General features: G+C 45.0%; 1 protein-coding gene across 1 annotated transcript in view; it reads right to left on the bottom strand.

Annotated features, from left to right (window-relative positions):
• The window catches only part of ctnnd2a (catenin (cadherin-associated protein), delta 2a), a 389,747-nt gene that overhangs the window by 218,426 nt on the left and 146,826 nt on the right, over positions 1-24,495 (bottom strand). Inside the window, exon 3 of the mRNA XM_052483548.1 lies at positions 20,651-20,766. Coding sequence (XP_052339508.1) covers positions 20,651-20,766 — 116 coding nt within the window. The remainder of the gene's footprint in view (positions 1-20,650; positions 20,767-24,495) is intronic.

The following is a 24,495-nucleotide window of genomic DNA, read 5'->3' as shown; positions in this document are numbered from 1 at the left end:
TCTGTTCTGTGGACCAGAGGTTGTTGAAAGACTAGAATACAGAAGGTCTGTTCTGTGGACCAGAGGTTGTTGAAAGACTAGAATACAGAAGGTCTGTTCTGTGGACCAGAGGTTGATGAAGGACTAGAATACAGAAGGTCTGTTCTGTGGACCAGAGGTTGTTGAAAGACTAGAATACAGAAGGTCTGTTCTGTGGACCAGAGGTTGTTGAAAGACTAGAATACAGAAGGTCTGTTCTGTGGACCAGAGGTTGATGAAAGACTAGAATACAGAAGGACTGTTCTGTGGACCAGAGGTTGTTGAAAGACTAGAATACAGAAGGTCTGTTCTGTGGACCAGAGGTTGATGAAGGACTAGAATATATAAGGTCTGTTCTGTGGACCAGAGGTTGATGAAGGACTAGAATACAGAAGGTCTGTTCTGTGGACCAGAGGTTGTTGAAGGACTAGAATACAGAAGGACTGTTCTGTGGACCAGAGGTTGATGAAGGACTAGAATATATAAGGTCTGTTCTGTGGACCAGAGGTTGATGAAGGACTAGAATATATAAGGACTGTTCTGTGGACCAGAGGTTGTTGAAGGACTAGAATACAGAAGGTCTGTTCTGTGGACCAGAGGTTGATGAAGGACTAGAATATAGAAGGTCTGTTCTGTGGACCAGAGGTTGTTGAAAGACTAGAATATAGAAGGTCTGTTCTGTGGACCAGAGGTTGATGAAGGACTAGAATACAGAAGGTCTGTTCTGTGGACCAGAGGTTGTTGAAGGACTAGAATACAGAAGGACTGTTCTGTGGACCAGAGGTTGATGAAGGACTAGAATATATAAGGACTGTTCTGTGGACCAGAGGTTGTTGAAGGACTAGAATACAGAAGGTCTGTTCTGTGGACCAGAGGTTGATGAAGGACTAGAATATAGAAGGTCTGTTCTGTGGACCAGAGGTTGTTGAAAGACTAGAATATAGAAGGTCTGTTCTGTGGACCAGAGGTTGATGAAGGACTAGAATACAGAAGGTCTGTTCTGTGGACCAGAGGTTGTTGAAAGAATACATTAGTTCCTGCATATGGCTGTGACGGTCACAACATTTTGTCAGCTGGTGATTGTCAAGCAAATAATTGTCGGTCTCACGCTATTTGACCGTTAATTAACATAAACACATTTATCATCTCCTGGCTTCCACACATAACCTACAAGCAATTTTTAAAAGTATAATAAATCCATGTAATATAGCCTACACTTTCACAATAAATCCATTATTTATTTTAGACAGGTCTAAAGAAGCATGATATGAAGAAAATGTAGTCTATTTCAGAAGAAAAGAATAGCATACTCTGAGTTGTCCTTATGTTAGCTCCTGATGTGGCTAAATGGCTGTGGGCTACACTATTTCATTTAGCAAACAAGATTTGCTTATATTTCTGTGGTATTATTTTATATTATTTTATAGTATGAAGAACACACTTGAACAAAGCTGAATAGACATATTTTCTCCAGACGATTTGAGGGAGTGCGCACATGCTGTGTTCAATGGTTAACTCTACACCATTGGGTGATTGTTATCGTTCCATTACTGCACTAATTCAATTGTAAAGTTCAATTGTTTTGAGGAAATCTAAAAGTCTCTCCTTTGATTAGAATAATTCCACCACAATAGGCATAGCCAATGCTTTATACAGTATGTATTCATTCGGGTTCACAGTGTGTACCGAAGCGAAGTCCCCGTACCCAAATGGTTCGGTACAAATGCTGTACAGTTACATCCTTACAAAGCAAGGATGGCTGTCTTACCTTGTCCATAGACTGCTTACAGAGTAAGGAAACCAATATGTCAGTTTGTCATTTGGGTGAGCTATCCTTTAACCATTCGGCATTAATGCCTAAAATCACACACGCACACACGCACACACTCAAATTCACACGCACTCAGATTCACACACACATTTATGCACAAACACACACATATACACATCAACCATTATCTCTTAGATCGAATCAAATCCCTTTAGAAATCAATCAGGCATGATACACGTTACAGAGTGATTCAATTATATGTATGAATGACGATTAGAGACAGGAATTATGATTCTGTTCATGAAATACAATCAATGTGTCGTTTGGAAAATCGGATTACTGAGGAAAATAAAAGATGAAGATTTCTGTAAAAACCCACACAAACACACTAAGGCATGCAGACACATACACAGCCTGCTTAATGCTACGTGTGTGTACTGTGGTTGATTGATATGTGCAGTGTGATTTAGATAGACAGGCTGTGGAGGGCAGAGCTCAGGTTTAATTAACAGGTATGAGCTGCTCCTTCTCTGGCCATCACTATATATATCACCCTGATTCACACACACACTTGTATGATGCTACCTGTTTGCAATAGCAAGCTAGCTGCTGCTGAGTTAGCGAGATACCCAGTCATTTGTACAACTGAATGCATCCAACAGTCCAAATGTGTCTTCCTTATTTAACCCCTCTGTATCAGAGAGGTTCGGGGGGCTGCCTTAATTGACATCCACGTCTTCAGAGCCCGGGGAACAGTTGTTGTTGGGGTTAACTGCCTTGCTCAAGGGCAGAACGGCAGATTTTTACACCTTGCCGGCTTGGTAATACAAACCTGCGACCTCGCAGTTACTGGCCCAACGCTCTTAAACATTAGGCTACCTGGAGCCCCACAGAGTTAGTTTGTCTATGTACTGTACATCATTCATTGTTAGGCACCTGGCTAAGGGTACAGCATGTAACCTAATTACCAAGTAGACTTGTAGCCTATAGCAGTGTTTTCCAAATTTGGCCCTTGATTCATGCCCTAGCATTACACAGCTGATTCAAATAATCAAAGCTTGATGAGGGATTGCTTATTTGAATCAGCTGTGTAGTGCTATGGGAAAAACCAAAACGTGCACCTCTTGGGGTCCACAGAACCGAGTTTGGGAAAACGCTGGCCTATACAGAGCCTTCGGCTGTGTTTCATTCCATTAATGTTCTCCCCTCCCCTCTGCACTCGTTTACGCTACTATGCTGCTAGTTTACTAGGGTACTTGGGGGAGGTACACCGTCCAACATTCATTATCGTAGAACAGTATCAACGCTAATTATACCTTAGACAACATTCACAAGCTGACGGAGACTCTTGCAGTCAATTAAAGAAATGTAAGCAATTAAAGCAACTTCTCAAGGATGCATCTAGCCGATCTCGGTCCACACACACACACACACACACACACACACACACACACACACACACACACACACACACACACACGCACACACGTGCACACACACACACTCACACACACACACACACACACACACACACACACACACACACACACACACACACACACACACACACACACACACACACACACACACACACACACACACACACACACACACACACACACACACACACACACACACACACACACACACACACACACACACACACACACACACAAACAACCAATTAAAAAGTTATCTCATGTTTCCTTAACTTAAGTTCCTCTGCCTCATTAGCCATAGATCATTTGGACTATGACTCTCTGCCTCTGACAGCAGGAAGAATCTAGTCCTTCTGTCCGGGACTATGCGTCTGTCCGTCAGGCTAGCTAACTGGCTGGCTCCACAGCTGTTTGACTGTTCTGCCCAGCCTGTGGCCAAACTGTGATTATAATCACAAAGCAGTGATGATACAGTATCATAAACAGATCCATACAGCAGAGTTACTTAGAGATAATCTTTATCATAAACAGATCTATACAGCAGAGTCACTCAAAGACACCCTTCTCACACTCTCGCTTTTACCTCTCTCTTTCTTCAACTATCTCTCTCTCTCTCTCTAATCGTGTGGCCAGGCCTCATCTAATCTCTGCCACTATCTGGGGTTTGGGAAAGACAAGATGCATTTGCATATTTAATGAGATCTGTAGTGTCCCCCCACCACTACCATCACCCTGCAGTCTGAGAGAGGGAAATGGAAAGAGAGAGAGAAAGAGAAACAGAGAGAATCAGCGAAAGCGAGAGAATGTGACACAGTGTAAATAATGTTAGTAACTGCAGTACTCTGTTTTTCCTCCTGCTGATGTACATCTCTCTCACACACAAAGACACGCAGGGGTCTAAGACCCCTAAACTACACAGCTACATTAAAGGCTGAAATAACGACCCAGTTCGATTATTTTAGGGTGTAATGCAGTTACTCAGCAATGTGATCTGTCTGTGTCAGAGGCGGGAACAAAAACCTCAGTTTGCTGAACCTGAAAATACCTAGAAGGCTAATGGTGTAATGGATCCCTCTATACAGAGAAAGGGAGGAGGGGAGATATGGAGGGAGGAGAAGTTGAAAGGGAAGGTGGGTGGAGGGAGAAGCCAAAGGGGAAAGAGAAAGAGAGAGAATAAATAAAGAAGAGGTGTGTTATTGTAATGATGATGCTAGTATGTGCTCCTACTCTTACTCTCTTAGTTATGAGTTTATTTTAGGTCTATCAGTGGAGGCTCCTCAGAGGAAGACGGTGAGGACCATCCTTCTCAGTGGATTTCATTTTTTATTTTTTATTGTGAAACATCTAAAAAGTAATCGTTTTTAGATAAAACCAAACAAAATATATTCACGACACAAAATAATTGATTAAAGCACACTGTTTTGCAATGAAGTTCTGCAGTAACCTCAAAAGCACTCTGTTGGGTAACATCATGGTGTAACTGGTGGAGAGATAACTTCCATCCTCCTCTGGGTACAGTGACTTCAAAACAAAACCTAGGAGGCTCATGGCTCTCACCCCCTTCCATAGACTTACACAGTAATTATGATAACTTCTGGAGGATGTTCTCCAACCTATCAAAGCTCTTGCAGCATGAATTGACATGTTGTCCATCCAATCAAAGGATCAGAGAAGGAATCTAGTATTGAAAACATAAGCTGCAGCTAGCTAGCACTGCAGTGCATAAAATGTGGTGACAAGTTGAGAAAGACAATAGTTGAATAGTTTTGAACAAATTAATTTTTGCAAAAATGCAGGAGAAGCAAGAGAGAGCGAGAGAGAGACAGAGAGCTAGCTATATTTCGTTTTTTTTTCACTTTCACTTACTTAGCTAGCATATGCAGCAAGCTAGTTTAGCCTACTCAAACAGAGAGGGATGCTATGTTACCTAACTGGCTATGGCTATCCAACACTGGAACTCTTCCAAGTCAAGGTACATTTACAAATGTATTGCCACCGGGGCCTGCCGGGGCCTGCCGGGGGATAATTGCCAAACAGCTTGCTAACTGTCCACTGTACTGAATGATTGTAGCGGGTTTACTAACGTGTTAATTCTAGTAGCTATGATGCCTTGACGTTAGCTAATACGGTGACAACGATGTAGGCTGTGTGTAACAGTTAACGGTTATGATATGAAGGTTTAGCTTGAAAATGTTTTTTTCGCCTGGTCACAGACAGCTGATGTTTTGTGCACAAGTGAAGGGAAAAGGTGTAGAGGAGCGTGTAGGTGCGAGAAGGAATTATCCAACGAGATCACGATCACAGTATGAAAGTGAACTGTGTTTGCATATGATCAGGGGTGTATTCACTCTGCCGATTCTGTTGAAAAATAAATATTAAATGGAAGCACACTGAACAAACAGGGATAAACATACTCAAATGTGTCCAATAGAATATCTCATTTGAAACTCTTGGACTAATGATTACACCCTAGATCAGCTAAATGCAGGCAAGATTGTGCCATACGGTATTCAATGTCTGTCACCTTGATTACTCAAATTTCTCTCAACCTGTGCCCCTATATTGTAAACTTTCATTCAACACCACAGTGCCCACAAAGCTCATCAGAAGCCTGGGACTAAACACCTCCCTCTGCAACTGGATCCTGGACTTCCTGAAGGGCTGCCCCCAGATGGTAAGTGTAGGCAGCAACACATCCTCAACGCGGGGGCCCTTCAGGGGTGCATGCTTACTCCTTTCCTGTTCTCCCCGTTCACCCACGACTGCGTGGCCAAGCACGACTCCAACACCATCATTAAGTTTGCTGAGGACACAATGCTGGTAGGCTTGTTCAACGACAATGACGAGACAGCCTATAGGGAGGGAGGGGGTCAGAGACCTGGCAGTGTAATGCCAGGACAACACCTCTCCCTAAACGTGAGCAAGACAAAGGAGATGATAGTGGATGACAGGAAAAGGAGGGCCAAACACACCCCCATTCACATTGACGGGGCTGTAGTGGAGCGGGTCGAGAGTTTCAAGTTCCTTGGTGTACACATCACCAACAAACTATCATGGTCCAAACACACCAAGAAAGTCATGAAGAGGGCACGACAACATCTTTTCCCCTTCAGGAGACTGAAAAGATTTGCCATGGATCCACAGATCCTCAGAAAGTTCTACAACTGCACCATCGAGAGCATCCTAACCGGTTGCATCACCGCCTGGTATGGCAACTGCTCGGCATCGGACCGTAAGGCATACAGAGGGTAGTGAATACGGCCCAGTAAATCACCGGGGCAAAACTTCCTGCCATCCAGAACCTACAGTGCCTAACTAAACTATTCAGACCCCTAGACTTTTTCCACATTTTGTTATGTTACAGCCTTATTCTTATTCTAAAATGTATTACTTTTTTAAAAAATGTATCCTCATCAATCTGCACAAAATACTCCTAAATGTGACTTGTTTCAGGCATATGTTGAAGGTCACTACTTAACAGCAGAGCCATTTGAACAAGTTGTTTTTTTATCAATGTGCGTTTTTCAGCATGAATGCCTTCTGGAACATGTGAACTTTCATATGCCTTAATAACAGACGTGTATGCCATCTGTAAATACTAATACAATTGTTAAATGACGAGCCTAGTTGGTTTAGTCACAGAAAAAGCGTGTAACCTTCCCGCTAGCCATGATTGGCTGAGGTAAGGAGTGGGCTGGACATGCCGAGAGATGAGTTCGGGTTGGTGTACCATAGAGCACACTTCTGTCTATTTGAGCTGGTCAGTATGTGTAGGTAATGTTGTCTAATACAGCTAGATTAAATGTAGCATGTAGTAAAACTGCATAAGTGTTGCTCTCCACTTTCTGGAGGACCGAGTTTTGAAATCAGTGGAATTAGATTATGATAGCTAAAGAGAAAAACCCTGTCTCCGGATTACATCTTCAAACTAAGGGCAAATATAGCATCTGTGACAGGAAGAAGTATATACAGTGGGGAGAACAAGTATTTGATACACTGCCGATTTTGCAGGTTTCCCTACTTACAAAGCATGTAGAGGTCTGTCATTTTTATCATAGGTACACTTCAACTGTGAAAGACGGAGTCTAAAACAAAAATCCAGAAAATCACATTGTATGATTTTTAAGTAATGAGAGGATCTGCAGAGAAGAATGGGAGAAACTCCCCAAATACAGGTTTGCCAAGCTTGTAGCATCATACCCAAGAAGACTCGAGGCTGGAATCACTGCTTCAACATAGTACTGAGCAAAGGGTCTGAATACTTATGTCAATGTGATATTTCAGTTTTTATTTGTAATAAATTAGCGAACATTTCTAAAATACCTATTTTTGGAATTATGGCGTATTGTGTGTAGATTGATCAGGGATTTTTGTTGTTGTGGTTTTTGTCAATTTTAGAATAAGGCTATAATGCAACAAAACTTTGAAAAAGTCATGGGGTCTGAATACTTTCTGAATGCACTGTATATACTAGGCGGTGTCAGAGGAAGGCCCCAAAAAAGGTCAAAGACTCCAGTCACCCAAGTCATAGACTGTTCTCTCTGCTCCTGCTTGGGAAGCGGTCTTGGAGCACAAAGTCTAGGACCAAAGGCTCCTTAACAGCTTCTACCCCCAAGCCATAAGACTGCAGAACAATTCATCAAATGGCCACCAGGATCTTTGTTTTTACACTGCTGCTACTCATTGTTTATTTTCTATGCATAGTCACTTTACCACCACCTACAGTACATGTAGAAATTACCTCGACTAACATGTACCCCCGCACATTGACTCGGTACCGGTACCCCCTGTGTATAGCCTCATCATTGTTATTTTATAGTGTTTTACTTTAGTTTCTTTCGTAAATATTTTCTTAACTCTATTTTCCTAAAACTGCATTGTTGGGTAAGGGCTTGAGAGTAGGTAAAATACAATTTGATTTCAGATTGTAGCAACCTCATGATGTTTGGTATATTGAACATGTTACATAGCTGGGTGAATGGAAGATGAGTGACAGTCACTCAATAAGCTATAATAGAAATAAGGCCATGCTCATAAAGAAAATGATCATCCTCCCTCATCTTAAACAGGACTGACCGCCTCTGCTGTCTATGTATCTGCCATCCTACCTGCCCATCCAGGGACTATTTCTGTGCCATGTATCACACCAAGGTCTCATGGTTTGATCAATTTAACTTTTGTGCTCCAAACGTTACATTTCGCCATGTTTTGGACAGCCTGGGTTGCTCCTCCTCCTGCAGCTTCACCCCCAGGCTGCACCGCTGGTGTCGCCGATGCCTCATGGCTGGTTAAGTTGAGGCATTCATTCTGAATGGTTAAGAGTTAAGGTTTGGGATCGGGTTAAAACAGAAACAACTCCACAGTTATGTTTAACCATTCATTCCGAATGGCTAAATTTAGGGTTAATGTTTGGGATAGGGTAAAATAAATTAAAATAAATAAAATCACAGTGAGTGCCTATCACTGGGATTGAGCACGCGACGCTCAGAGCCGGAGTTTGCGGCTTACGCCTAGCATCCGCCACCCCAATCCACAATGCCCTAACGCACTAGCAAAACACACAACGCCCTAGTTGCCTCTCTTTTGAAGGCATCTCCAGACATCCTGGGTACCCAGACGGATGTCCAAATTTAAAGTGGATTTTGAGCAACCTGGCTGGTCACAACCTATTGTGTAACAAACAGTTCAATGTCACACCACTTTTTTCACACGCACAAACACACACACACCTTACCTTGAGCTACGTTAGCGCTTGGAGAGGGCAGTGTGTTGCCGGTCTATCAGTGTGTAGTTATTGCCTCCGGGCCTGAACTAGGTCTGGGCAGTATACAGTATTTGACTATCTACCAGTATTGATGCACAGACCGGTGTGGGTTTTTACTTTACCTTCTATAACGGTATTTCAATATTTGGCTTGTTAAATGTGATTCACCACTTTGCTGTATAAAATCCACAAGCGTTCAATAATTACACTATCAGTTTATGATTTTTGTATGATTTTTATTATGATCCCCAATGGTGACAGCTAGTCTTCCTGGGGTCTGACACATAATCAAACATGCATTACATTAAAAAAATACTTTACAATTTACATACATTTAGGGCTCTATTCAATCTGCAAATCAGCATTTTGTATGTGCAACAGTATCTTCTAAATCAGACAGGAATAGGTGAAGCATGAATATGTTAGCTACATAAAGTAAGGGAAAGCATTTAATGTAGACCAAGATGATAGGATCCCTGGGAAACAATGACCAAAATGTTGGTTCCTACCCTGTTGCAATAACTTTTTAAATTTGTTGTAATGTCATCACAACACTGTATTTAAAGTTTCCACTATTATATTCTAGCTATATCATTTTGTGTTTTGATCTAAATCACATGTCAAAATTTCACAATTGCCATATTTGGTTAAAAATAAGGCCTATATTTTTCCCCATATCGTGCAGCCCTACGTGGCTGCGTAGCAATTATCTCAAATGAGTTCAGGAAATGTATAAAATGTTCAAATATAGTGATATTTTGGCCATATCGCCCAGCCCTAGCCTGAACTTTACAAATACTTTAGGTTAACCCTTTCTCACACACTGAAACTCTCTTTCTTTCATCACGCTCTTTCCTCACTCACTCTCCCTAGTGTAGAGAGAGCAGGCTGGGTCGGTTCTGTGCTCAACTAAGAGAGAATTAAGAGGACATTATGCAGCGCAATGTCACTCCTCCATCACTGTCATACAAACATATATAAACACACACACACACGGTAGCATATGGGTTGGGTCCGTGAGCACACCCAAGTCACACCATTGGCTCCGAGGCTGTCCAACAACTCTGCAGAGGTGACAGGGACATCCTTCAGTGTGTGTGTGTGTGTGTGTGTGTGTGTGTGTGTGTGTGTGTGTGTGTGTGTGTGTGTGTGTGTGTGTGTGTGTGTGTGTGTGTGTGTGTGTGTGTGTGTGTGTGTGTGTGTGTGTGTGTGTGTGTGTGTGTGACAGGCACTAGACTGATGTTTGATTTGGCGAGGGATCTGACACGGTACATCCTGATATGATTTAATTATCGAACTTTCGTGCCTGCTGGGCGTGTGTGTGTATGTGTGTGTGTGTGTGTGTGTGTCGGCTGAGTCAGTGAATAAATCCCGGTGTTGGCAGTCCATCCAGAGAGCAGAGCGTGTCTGGCATGGTGAGCAGCACCAGCCTCTATGTGGAACCGTATTTATAAAGGCTTTTCCTCACTTAAAATCGGCTTAACAAACTTTAAGTTTTGCATTTGAAACTTCAATGTGTGTGTTGGGATATGTGTGTATGTGAGCTGTATGTATTCATGGGGGGTTGTGTGTGAACACACTGTCCTTGATAGTGGCCCTACTGTTCATAATCCATACAGCACATAATAAGAATAAAGAAATAATAAGTCCTAAAGAAATAACTGGCCTTCTGAGAGGATGTAATTAATGTGCACACACACACACACACACACACACACACACACACACACACACACACACACACACACACACACACACACACACACACACACACACACACACACACACACACACACACACATAGATGTCTGCCACTGGATGTACTTAATCACTCAGGTATACACTGCTAGGTTTATAAAGTCAGTAATAAAGCCTTTACTATAGATGGAGCCTTACACACTATACAGTATCCACACATACACAAGCAGAGGGAATGAGGCAGAGAGGAAGGGGAGAGAGTTGGAGGCAGAAGGGATAGAGTGTGTGTGAGAGAGAGAGAGAAAAAGAGAGAGGGAGATGGAGATGGAGAGACAGAACGAATGGGGAAAATGAAAAGAGATAAATCAATGAAACTATTCCGTGGCTGACTCATGGTAATGAAAAGCAATTTATTAGCCCACTCTCTCTCCTTCTGTGCCTCTCTCCCTCCATCTCTCCCTCTCCATTGCTCTCTCCTTCCCCTTTACTTTGGCTGTGACCTGATCCCATTCTCTCCATTAATACCTACACCTTTTCTGTCATCAGATGCTAACGATTGTCAAAAACACAATAAAACACTCATTTAGGGGTCATGTTTGTTTTCGCTCCATTGTTTTCTACACTTCCCTCTCATTTGCATATAAATCACGGGGTCGTTCCTGCGAGGCCGAAACTCGTGTTGTTACACCTACTGATATGATATACCTGCATGGTTCATAGTCACCTGGCATAGGTATCCTCAACCTCTTCCTCTCTCGCTCTCTAGCCTACTCTCTCTTTTTCTGCCTCTCTTCCCAGCCTGTCTCTCCCCCTCTCTCTTTCTTTATCTCCCTCTTCTTCCTCCCATCCTGTTCTCTCTCTATCAGCTTTGGTCTGGGTGACTAAAGTTTAAACCTAGCTGACAGGGTAAATAGAGGAGAGAGAGAGAGAGAGACAGAGAGAAAGATAGAGAGAGCTTCTCAAGAACCCCGCCTACCTCCTTCGGAGCACTACGCTGGAAATCCTGGATCCTGCCAGGCGTTGCTCTCCCAGTGTTCTCTCATCTTTGAGCTGCAGCCCTCTTCCTTTCCCTCAGATCACTTGAGGATCTGATGTCCAGGAGGGCTCTTGCCTGGGCTACGGAGTTGTGGGAGCAACAATCCACAGTTGGCCTCAGATTGGAGGAGTTTGTGGCAGAGGTACGGAAAGTGTTTGATTCTCCGTTGTCTGAGAGAGAGACGGCTCGTAAGCTGCTCCAACTACGTCAGGATTCCCGTAGTGTGGCAGACTACACAGTGAATTTTTGCACGTTGGCGGCTGAGAGTGCCTGGAACCCGGAAGCTCTGTTCGACGCGTTCCTTCACGGGTGGTGGGAGGTGATTAAAGACGAGAGCTGCCTTTGGACCGTGACTTCCTCATTGCCTTCACCATCCGGATCGATGGGCGGCTACGGGAATGTAGGAGGGAGAGGGAGTCTGTTCCCTGTCGTCGACGCTCGCCCTCAATTTCCACCTAGCATCCGAGGAATCCCGGGAATCCCCAAAGCCCACATTTCTGAGTGGATCCGATGTTGGCCAAAGTCTCTCGGAGGTCACCGAGGGCTGTCGAGTCGTCTCCTCCGGAGCTCATGCAACAGGGCGGGGCTAGATTGTCTCCTGCTGAGCGCAAACTTAAGACACAGAGCTGTCTGTATTGTGGACTGTATTGTGGAGCTACGGGACATGTTTTTATCTACCTTCCCATTAAAGAACCAGCCTCATTGAGGAGGTACTAGTATGAGTACTCTGGTGAGCCATGCGGGAGTTTCCAATCTTCCATTGCTTATACCCCTGTCCATGCTACTCTGTTGTGGGGTAACCGGTCCAAATCTCTTTGGGTGCTCATAGACCGACTAGAGCTTTATGGACACTACCCTGGTGTCGGAGCTGGGAAATCCTCACACAACCCATGGAAGTAAGAGTATTGGATGGACACTCTATTGGCAGAGTCACCCACACCACTTGTCCCATTAACCTGAGAGTTCCGGGTAAATACAGTGAGTTTATGCAGTTCCTGGCCATTGAAACCCGTGGTTTTGGGGTTTTCCTGGCTCCAGAGGCACAATCACCTGATTGACTGGGCTACTAGTTCTATCATGGGTTGGAGCATGTTTTGCCATGGGCATTGCCTGAAGTCGGCGCTGCCTCCCCTGGGATGTCTCCCTGTGGGCTTGGGAAAAGCCCCGGACCTCTCCGCCATTCCCGTGGTGTACCAGGACCTCCGGGATGTTTTCAGCAAGGCCCGTGCCACCTCGCTTCCTCCGCATCAGCCGTATGACTATGCCATCTACCTTCTTCCAGGCACTACACCACCTCAGGGGTGGCTTTATTCCCTGTCAGGTCCGGAGACCAAGGGGATGGAGACGTATATTGAGAACTATCTGGCTGCAGGGGGCATCCATCCTTCTTTTTGTCTCCCCCACTGAAGCAGGGTTCTTCTTTGTGGAGAAGAAGGACAAAACCCTGCGTCCGTGTATTGACTTCCGGGCCTGAATGACATCACGGTTAAAAACCGTTACCCGCTTCCACTCAATGCCTCAGACGTTGGAGTGGGGGCTGTTCAGTCCCAGTGTTCGGCACAAGACCAAAAGCTGCATCCTTGAGCTTTCCTCTCCCATCGGCTCAACCCCACAGAAAGGAATTACAACATGGGTAACCGGGAACTTCTGGCGGTGAAGATGGAGGGGGCGGAACACCCATCCATAGAATATCTCAGCACCGCCAAGTGCCTCAACTCCAGGCAAGCTCGATGGGCCCTGCTATTCACCTAATTTAAGTTCACCATCTCCTACTGCCCGGGATCCAAGAATGTGAAGCCGAATGCGCTGTCACACCTCTATTTCCCCACTGCTATACGGTTATCCTTACCGTGGTGGACCAGTTTTCCAAAGCTGCCCACTTCATCCCTCTCCCCAAGCTACCCTCAGCCATGGAGACGGCCCAGCTCATGGTGCAGCACGTCTTCCAGACCCATGGACTTCCGGTGGACATGGTCTCCGACCAGGGTCCCCAGTTCTGGAAGGCATTCTGCATGCTCATTGGGTCGTCGGCCAGCCTATCCTCAGGGTTCCACCCGCAGTCAGTGCAAGCCAATCGGGACCTTGAGACGACTCTTCGCTGCCTGGTCTCCGCCTAAACCACCACCTGAAGCCAGAAGCTGTGTGGGTAGAGTATGCCTGCAACACCCGGCCACTGGTTTCTCACATTTTGAGTGCTCCCTGGGATATCAGCCCCTGCTCTTCCCGGAGCAAGAGGAAGAGGTCAGCATACCCTCAGACCAGATGTTCATCCACCGCTATCACTGTACCTGGAAGAGAGTCCGGTCAGCTATTCTCAAGACCACCTCCAGGTATTGACGACAGGCGGACCGCCACTGAACCCCGGCTCTCTGTTATTGTCTCGGGCACAGGGTATGGCTGTCCACTCGGGATCTGCCCCTCCGGGTAGAGTCCCGCAAACTGTCCCCCTATTTTATCGACCCTTTCCCCAACTCCAAGATCCTTAGCCCCTCTGCTGTTCATCTTTCTGTTGCCCCGTATCCTCTGTATACATCCCACTTTTCATGTGTCTAGGATTCAACCTATGTCTCACAGCCCTTTGTCGCCTGTTTCCAGGGCCACCCCTCTCCCTCATCCGCCAACCGGCGGACATGGTGAGGCGCCTCCTGAAGGTTTGCCGCAGGGCAGGGGATTCCAGTACCTGATTAACTGGGAGGGTTATGGCCCGGAGGAGAGGTGCTGAGTCCCCACTAGGAACATCCTGGATCCAGCCCTCATTCCTGAGTTCCATCGCCGGCATCACGGGCCAACCAGGTATGCGCCCAGGAAGGACACCAGGTGGGGTCCCTAGGTGGGCTCCCTAGGTGGGCTCCCGCCAGGTGGGCTCAGCTGTCTTTGTGCTTGTCTCCACCCCCTCCAGGTCTCACCCATCTTCCCATTATCCCCTGTGTATTTATACTTGTGTTCTTTGTTTGTCTGTTGCCAGTCCGTCTTGTCAGGTTTTACCAGCATTCTTTCTGCATTCCTGTTTCTCTAGTTCTGCTTCTAGTTTTTCCCGGTTCTGACCATTCTGCCTGCCCTGACCCCGAGCCTGCCTGCCGTCCTGTACCTGTCTGAGTCTGACCTGATCACGAACCTCTGCCTGCCCTCAACCTGCCCTTTGCCTGCACCGTGTTTCTAATAAATCTTCTGAGAACTGTTCTATTCGCCTCCCGTGTCTGCATCTGGGTCATATCTTGAGTCGTGATACTGGGTGTGTCCTGCCACAGATGGCTGGCCAGTGTCCTCAGCCCAGAGAGCCATCTGTGGAGATGCCTGAACAACTTCATGAAGCAGAACACTCCTGAGGAGAGACAGGGCAGCACCTCGAGAAGACACACACACACATACATTATATCTACACACAACACACACACGCACATTGTCCTGCCTTATCATTCTTTCCAACAAGAAGACCAAAATGGTCCAAAATGATTTCCAATAATATTACAAATGAAACACATTGAGATAATAAAATGGTTTCATTTTCATCTCCACACATTTCAGTCATTTAGATCTATTTCTGGCCCTGGTCTTTCTGTGAGCTCAGATGAAGGAGTGAGGGATGGTTTCTGACAGAAGGAAGACAGTGTCTGCATCCCAAATAGCATCATTTTCTCTATATAGTGCACTCTATTTAAATCAGAGCCCTACGGGCCTGGTCAAAAGTAGTGCACTATGTAGGGAATAGGGTGCCATTTGGGATGCAGTCTGGGAAAGGTTATAGAAGTCTCCCTGAATACAGCGGAATCTCTGATCAGCCACACACTAACATTACATCTGTTAATATCCAGACCGAGATATTGAGTTGGATGGGTTATAAAGCCTCGTCTGCATCTAATAAAATTCTCCTGTCACTCACAGAATACCAGCTGCCAAGCCTCATCTGAGCAGACATGCCAGGGAGACATCAAACAAACACACACACACACTAAAACACACACACACACTGACACCTGCAACACACACATCCACACACGCACGCTCACACACATCCACACACGCACGCTCACACACATACACATTCACATAACCCACACACACACACACTAACACACACACACTGACACGTGCAACACACACATCCACACACGCACGCTCACACACATACACATTCACATTACCCACACACACACGGTTAGTGATTAGACAAAGCTTAGCAAGGCGAAGCCGTCACATATGGGGAGTAATCACATTATTACACAGGCAGTAGCGCAGACGGCAATCACAATATCACACAGGCAGCTAGGAGAACGACTGCCAGCTGGGTTGGTCCTCAGCCAGGCCTGATGTGTGGATTAGAATCGAGGCTACAAACACACACACATTCAATGCACACATAGACACACACACACACAAATTCAAGCCCCTGCATACACACGATACACATGCAAACACACACATACACAGTCCTGGAGAGATGACACATACAGGCTCAGTGTTCGACTTGTTGGTTATTACTGCATTGTCGGAACTAGAAGCACAAGCATTTCGCTACACTCGCATTAACATCTGCTAACCATGTGTATGTGACAAATACAATTTGATTTGATTTGATTTGACATGAGATTAACACACAGAATGCAGATCACGCTGAGTCCATAGAACAACATGGACATGCTTCACTCACTAGTTTCTCTGACAGAAGATTGGCTAGCAGTAGGCCAATCAGCTGACCTTACCAATGATTGGTTATGGTGTTATGTCATTGTCAAAGCTGAGGCATGAGAGTTTGATAAGAACTTATTTAAGATAATTATTTTCCAGTGTTTTCCATCCATTCTTCTGCCTTGCCAGCCAGCCAGCTGGGAGGTCTGTTCTTACGCAATGAGGACCCCCTGGAGTGGATCTGAATTTATTAGAGTACATCTCTGCTTTTAACATGGGAGCACACAATGTCTGAATTTGGAACACACACACACATTCGTATGCATGCACAAACACACTCAACTCACACAAACACACACCATCACCAGCTCGACGAAATGGCAGCAGTTGTACCACCACTAAGACTGCACTCAGTCAGTTGAAAAAGGAAATAAGCAAAAAGGAAACCGCTCACCCAGAGGCGGCGCTCCTAGTGGCCAGAGACTTTAATGCAGGGAAACTTAAATCAGTTCTTCCTCATTTCTATCAACATGTCAAATGTGCAACCAGAGGGAAAACAATTCTAGATCACCTGTACTCCACACACAGAGAATCATACAAAGCTCTCCCTCACCCTCCATTTGGTAAATCTGACAACAATTCTATTCTCCGGATTCCTCCTTACAAGCAAAAATTCAAGCAGGAAGCACCAGTGACTGGGTCTATAAAAAAGTGGTCAGATGAAGCAGATGCTAAACTACAGGACTGTTTTGCTATCACAGCCTGGAACATGTTCCGGGATTCCTCTGATGGCATTGAGGAGTACACAACATCAGTCCCTGTCTTTATCAATAAGTGCTTAGAGGACGTCGTCCCCACAGTGACTGTACGTACATACCCCAACAAGAAGCCATGATGCTGAGCAGGCCCAACAGGCAACATTTCGCACTGAGCTAAAGGGTAGAGCTGCCGCTTTCAAGGTCCGGGACTCCGGGACTCTAAAGGGTAGACCTGCACCAGGCTGGGAAGACTGAATCTGCAATAGGTAAGCAGCTTGGTTTGAAGAAATCAACTGTGGGAGCATTTCAAGGTCCTGGAATGGCCTAGCCAGTCTCCAGATCTCAACCCCATAGAAAATCTTTGGAGGGAGTTGAAAGTCCATGTTGTCCAGCAACAGCCCCAAAACATCACTGCTCTAGAGGAGATCTGCATGGAGGAATGGGCCAAAATACCAGCAACAGTGTGTGAAAACCTTGTGAAGCCTTACAGAAAACGTTTGACCTCTGTCATTGCCAACAAAGGGTATATAACAAAGTGTTGAGATAAACCTTTGTTATTGACCAACTACTTATTTTCCACCATAATTTGCAAATAAATTAATTAAAAATCCTACAATGTGATTTTTTTTCCTCATATTGTCTGTCATAGTTGAAGTGTACCTATGATGAAAATTACAGGCCTCTCTCATCTTATTAAGTGGGAGAACTTGCACAATTGGTGGCTGACTAAATCCTTTTTTGCCCCACTGTATATGCATAGTCACTTTAAAAATACATACTACCTCAATTAGCCCGACCAACCAGTGCCCCCGGACTATCCGGACTATAGGCATTGTGTCCCGCCACCCACACATGCCAACCCCTCTTTTAAGCTACTGCTACTCTCTGTTTATCATATATGCATAGTCACTTTAACCATACCTACTTGTACATACTACCTCAATCAGCCCGACTAACCTGTATATAGCCTCGCTACTGTTATAGCCTCAATAGTGTATATAGCCTCGTTACTGTTATAGTCTCAATAGTGTATATAGCCTCGCTACTGTTATAGCCTCAGTAGTGTATATAGCCTCGCTACTGTTATAGCCTCAGTAGTGTATATAGCCTCGCTACTGTTATAGCCTCAGTAGTGTATATAGCCTCGCTACTGTTATAGCCTCAGTAGTGTATATAGCCTCGCTACTGTTATAGCCTCAGTAGTGTATATAGCCTCGCTACTGTTATAGTCTCAATAGTGTATATAGCCTCGCTACTGTTATTTTTCACTGTCATAATTACTGTTGTTTTTACTTCTGTTGTTTTTATTTATTTACTTATCTATTGTTCACCTAATACCTTTTTTTTAACTTAGAAATTGCACTGTTGGTTAGAGCCTGTAAGTAAGCATTTCACTGTAAGGTCTACCTACACCTGTTGCATTCGGCGCACTTGACAAATAAACTGATTTTATTTGTCAACAGTCAGAAGAGTCAAACTTCAACCCTTTCCTATCAAATCAAATTAAATTGTATTTGTCACATGCGCCAAATACAACAGGTGTTGGTTGACCTTACAGTGAAATGCGTACTTACAAGCCCTTAACCAACAATGCAGTTTTAAGAAAATACCTAAAAAAAAGTAAGACATAAGAATAAGAAATAATTAAAGAGCTGCAGTAAATATCAATAGCGGGGCTATATACAGGGGGTACCAGTACAGAGTCAATGTGGAGGCTATATACAGGGGGTACCAGTACAGAGTCAATGTGGAGGCTATATACAGGGGGTACCAGTACAGAGTCAATGTGGAGGCTATATACAGGGGGTACCAGTACAGAGTCAATGTGGAGGCTATATACAGGGGTACCAGTACAGTGGGGGGGTACTATATACAGTAACAGTACAGAGTCAATGTGGAGGCTATATACAGGGGGTACCAGTACAGAGTCAATGTGGAGGCTATATACAGGGGGTACCAGTACAGAGTCAATGTGGAGGCTATATACAGGGGGTACCAGTACAGAGTCAATGTGGAGGCTATATACAGGGGGTACCAGTACAGAGTCAATGTGGAGGCTATATACAGGGGGTACCAGTACAGAGTCAATGTGGAGGCTATATACAGGGGGTACCAGTACAGAGTCAATGTGGAGGCTATATACAGGGGGTACCAGTACAGAGTCAATGTGGAGGCTATATACAGGGGGTACCAGTACAGAGTCAATGTGGAGGCTATATACAGGGGTACCAGTACAGAGTCAATGTGGAGGCTATATACAGGGGGTACCAGTACAGAGTCAATGTGGAGGCTATATACAGGGGGTAACAGTACAGAGTCAATGTGGAGGCTATATACAGGGGGTACCAGTACAGAGTCAATGTGGAGGCTATATACAGGGGGTACCAGTACAGAGTCAATGTGGAGGCTATATACAGGGGGTACCGGTACAGAGTCAATGTGGAGTCTATATACAGGGGTTCCCGGTACAGAGTCAATGTAGAGGCTGTATACAGGGGGTACCAGTACCGAGTCAATGTGGAGGCTATATACAGGGGTTACCGGTACAGAGTCAATGTGGAGGCTATATACAGGGGATAGCGGTACAGAGTCAATGTAGAGGCTGTATACAGGGGGTACCGGTACAGAGTCAATGTAGAGGCTATATACAGGGGATACCAGTACAGAGTCAATGTGCGGGGGCACCGGTATCGCCTCTCCTTCTATCTCTATCTCTGAATAATGTAATGTGTAATAATGTAATGCATCATTATCTGCATTGTCTACGAAGCTGCCACACAGTCTGAATCTAGTACCGCTCTGTTCCACTGTCTCTTGCTCAGAGCTGTTAGCATACAGAAGCTAACTCTCATGCGAATCACATACTGACATCCTCTCCTCGGCCCCCTCCTCCCTCCTTCCTTCATTCTCCTATCTCCCTCTTTTCATTAGGTGCTCTTTCTCGTCTTCTGAAAACCATTTGTCAATAGTTTTGGCATCCCAAGGTCATACTCATAATTGCCAAACATAATTTAACTGTTTTTGGACAATCTAGGGCCGTGGTTGTACTAATGTACTAATTAATTAACTAATTAACACTGGAACATTAAAGTACGCTCCCATGATGACAGTTAGTGTGGGCACGCATGCACACACACATACACACATACACACATGCACACACACATACACACATACACACATGCATAAACACACACACAGGACAAACTAATTATCCTCTCAGCTCATTTTAAGGTGTCAAAGAGTCAGAGGGTATCACAGATTAATGTGTCCCCCTGAGAGAATACTTATAAAGAGAGTTCCACCCTGAGCTAGCTGGCCATTCTACACACACAACCCCCCTCCCCAACACACACACACAAACACCCACGCACGCACACACACACGAAAAACGAATGATCCTCTCAGCTCATTTTAAGGTGTCAAAGAGTCAGAGGGTGTCACAGATTAATGTGTCCCCCTGAGAGAATACTTATAAAGAGAGTTCCACCCTGGGAGCTCGCTGGCCATTCTACACACACACACAGACAGGTGTGTTACCTGATGCTGCTCATACTTCCACCAGTCTCAGAGCCCAGCTTGCATCTCTCCAACTGGGTGGCTACAATCTGTCTTTCTGCCTCCAGCTCACGGGTCAGTCTCTCAAACTGCAGCTCCTACAGGGGAGAGAAACAGGGAGAGATACACACACATGAAAACCTCTAAAACCTTTTTTTTGTGGGGGGTAGGGGGTTCTACTAAGCTAACATATGTAATTGTTTTATGGTCATACCATGGATCATTTAGCTGTTTCATTTCGAATTTTAGGACCCCTGTATGTATAAAAAAACGAATTCAAATTAATTGATCAAATGTTACATTTGGCCTTTACAATTCTAGCCCATAGAAACGCAATGAATAACACATTCATAAATGGCCAGAAAAATACAGTAAAAAAAAATATTTAAGGTTTTGAAGTGTCTTTTCTATATCTAGGAGATAAAAGAAAACTCAGGAAATATTGATGTTTTTTGGACACATTTTTAACCCCATTTTTTGTTGGCACAAAAAACCTCCATACTTACATTCATTTGTATGGGCTACCTTTAGGTCATAGAGCACATCTAAGAGCACACCATAGGACACCATCGTGTTTGTGGGAGTCTCCCCTTTCCATAGTGGGGTCATATTTATTTGTAGCCCAAACCGTTTGGACGCTACAGACAGAAGTTGGCACGTCGGCGGTACCAATTTCAGACGAGTCCCGTGGGGCTTTTGGAGGTCGTGGAGCAAAACAGAGAATACCATCAGGTTCATAAGTGTCTCATCTTTCCATAGAGTGGTCATATTAGTTAGTAGCCAAACAGTTCGGACACTACAAACGTTTCTGTGAGAAGACCCATTTTTGTGATTTCTCCTGGTCTGACAAACAGCGCTGTAACTCTGTCACTTTTCACCGCAGATGCAGACGGCCGACATAAGCAGATGCGGTGGATTGAGACACAGCCCATGCAAAAAACAGATATGAGGCTCACAGAGGAGACCGACCTGTGTGTGTGTGTGTATCTGGTTTAATCACGGCCAGAAGCGGATCGATAGTACACTGATCTCTACGCCTGTGAAAGGGTTTGTGCGTATGTGTGTATGTGTGAAATAGATTTTTGAAAGCCATTTGGGCGGGTGAATGAGTTGATCCCCACCCAAAATCCGTTCTCTTCCTACCGACCCCAACACATCAGCCCAGTACACCCCCAGCTCAAATCCCTATCCTCCACTACCCCTCATCTCCTCTCCCCAGTCCTTTCACCAACTCTCCTCTGCTTTCCACTCTACAGCTCTGCTCTCTCATCACTCTATTCTTGCCCGTCTTTCCACCATTCCTCACCTCCCCTCTACTCTCCTCTGTTCCTCACCTTTCTCCTTTCCTTTAATCGAGACAGAGACAGAGAGAAAGCTCAAACTAGAAGCAAAAACAAAGCTCAAAATGCAAACAGACCAGAAATAAACGATTATTCCAAATCTTAACTCTTCTACCAACTAAGATGAACATCAGTCAGGAAAAGTGTCAAACTAAAAGCACTTGATCCCCCCCCCCCACAAAAAAATCCCTCAAATCTCAGGCCCAAACAACATCCTTAGCCTAGATTTATCAGCACATGCACCATAGGCATGAGTTTAGAATAGTCCTCTGTGAACTGTGTGACCCTGCCGTCACGTCTGTGTGTGAGTTTGTATGTGTGTGTGTGTGCATACGAAAGAGAACAGGTTTGAATTGTGTGAGTAACGTAAAGGTGTGTGCCTACCAGACCTGAATAGAACAGCAGAACAACTACTCACAAAGGTCACTATAGCATCATTAGAATCCCCCAGAAACCCCTCTAACTTCGCTCATCAGCCCAGTGACTCCTCCAACACACACACACGCTCACATGCGGACGTACGTGCATGGATGCACCAAACAGACACACACACACATACAAGTTCACCGCTTTTTTCACAGCAAAAGGAGCAGAGAAGTGTTTGGAAATGGTAAGTGCATTTGGGGTGAAATTACAGTTAAATGTGTTTGAGATTAAGATTAAATTGTCAATGTTTCTGTTTACAAACCTAAATCTGGTGTCCCTGTGCGTGGTAATAGAGTCCTTTAATTAGTCCTATTTCCCATTCAGGACAGAGTCCCCCTGGTGTTAGGCCATCAGAGTAAAGTGGTCAATCTGCAGCTAATAGCAGACGGTTTTGAGACAGAGAGAGAGTGTGGACATTAAAATGATAAGTGACCTTCTGCTTTAAAGCAGAAGAGAGAGAGAGAGGGAATGAAAGGGGACTTGCTCTCATGCATAAAAAACACAGTCAATGAAATCATTTCCTCTTTTTCCTCTCCACTCTTCCTCTGCTCCCTCCACTATCTTCTTGTGTGTAATTATATAGGTTTCAAGCCCTTGACCACTTATCAGCACACGCACTATAGGCATGAGTTTAGAATAGTCCTCTGTGAACTGCGGCAGGGTAGCCTAGTGGTTAGAGCATTGGACTAGTAATGGAAAGCAAGTTCGAATCCCCGAGCTGACAAGGTACAAATCTGTCGTTCTGCCCCTGAACAGGCAGTTAACCCACTGTTCCTAGGCCATCATTGAAAATAAGAACGTGTTCTTAACTGACATACCTAGTTAAATAAAGGAATAAAATCAGGTGAGCTAGTTCAGGGCTAGCTCAGAGTTGTAAAATTTCTGGTGTCCCCGAGGAGAAGGTTTGAAAACCACTATCTGTAGACACTTTGAGGTTTTGTACTGTTACCAGCCCTGGGGCCTGTAGGACAAGGAGACAGGTCTCTCTCTCTCGTATAAGTGTTTTGATCCTGCAGGTTTGTCTCATGGCCCATCTGCTGTTGCCTCACCTAAGAGGGTTTGGTCTCCAACTGAAACAAACACACAGTGCACCTGTATCGATGCGGAGCACCTACACACACCTGTATCGATGCGGAGCACCTACACACACCTGTATCGATGCGGAGCACCTACACACACCTGTATCGATGCGGAGCACCTACACACACCTGTATCGATGCGGAGCACCTACACACACCTGTATCGATGCGGAGCACCTACACACACCTGTATCGATGCGGAGCACCTACACACACCTGTATCGATGCGGAGCACCTACACACACCTGTACCTACACACACCTGTATCGATGCACCTACACACACCTGGAGCACCTACACACACCTGTATCGATGCGGAGCACCTACACACACCTGTATCGATGCGGAGCACCTACACACACCTGTATCGATGCGGAGCACCTACACACACCTGTATCGATGCGGAGCACCTACACACACCTGTATCGATGCGGAGCACCTACACACACCTGTGTTATTGTTCTCTCCTGACTGCAGGATTCAGTTAACATTTCTTTGTTCAATACATACATATCCTCTGCCATGCAGGACAGTGAGACAGTCAGTAGGCTAGGGCTGTGGGGAGAGTGTATTTCATTTGACACTGTTAGTTGTGTATCTAGTGGTCTCTGCTGTACTGACCAACTCATAGAAAAGGTCTACGTTTTAAGGGTAGGTTGTTATGAGTTGGAACACACACACACTGTAATAATGGCACTGTGAGTCGGGAAGCAGGTGCAAGTGAAACCTTCAATAAAACAACAAAACCAAGAACGACACAATTCTATGAGGCGACACGCCGGTACACAAGAATAATACCAACTGGTGAGTGAACATAAGAGCGTGACGTATAAAGGGGAGGAAATGATGAAGGTAATGAAGTCCAGGTGTGAATCATAATGATTAACAGGTGTGCGTAATGATGAGTGTGAGGTGTGCGTAACGAAGAATCCCAGGACAGGTGGTTAGTATTCCGGCGATGTCGTAGGCTACGAGGGGAGGA

The sequence above is a fragment of the Oncorhynchus keta genome, chromosome 28 (genome assembly GCF_023373465.1).
Source record: "Oncorhynchus keta strain PuntledgeMale-10-30-2019 chromosome 28, Oket_V2, whole genome shotgun sequence".
NCBI classification, from domain to species: domain Eukaryota; kingdom Metazoa; phylum Chordata; class Actinopteri; order Salmoniformes; family Salmonidae; genus Oncorhynchus; species Oncorhynchus keta.
This window is presented reverse-complemented; position numbering and strand designations above follow the sequence as displayed.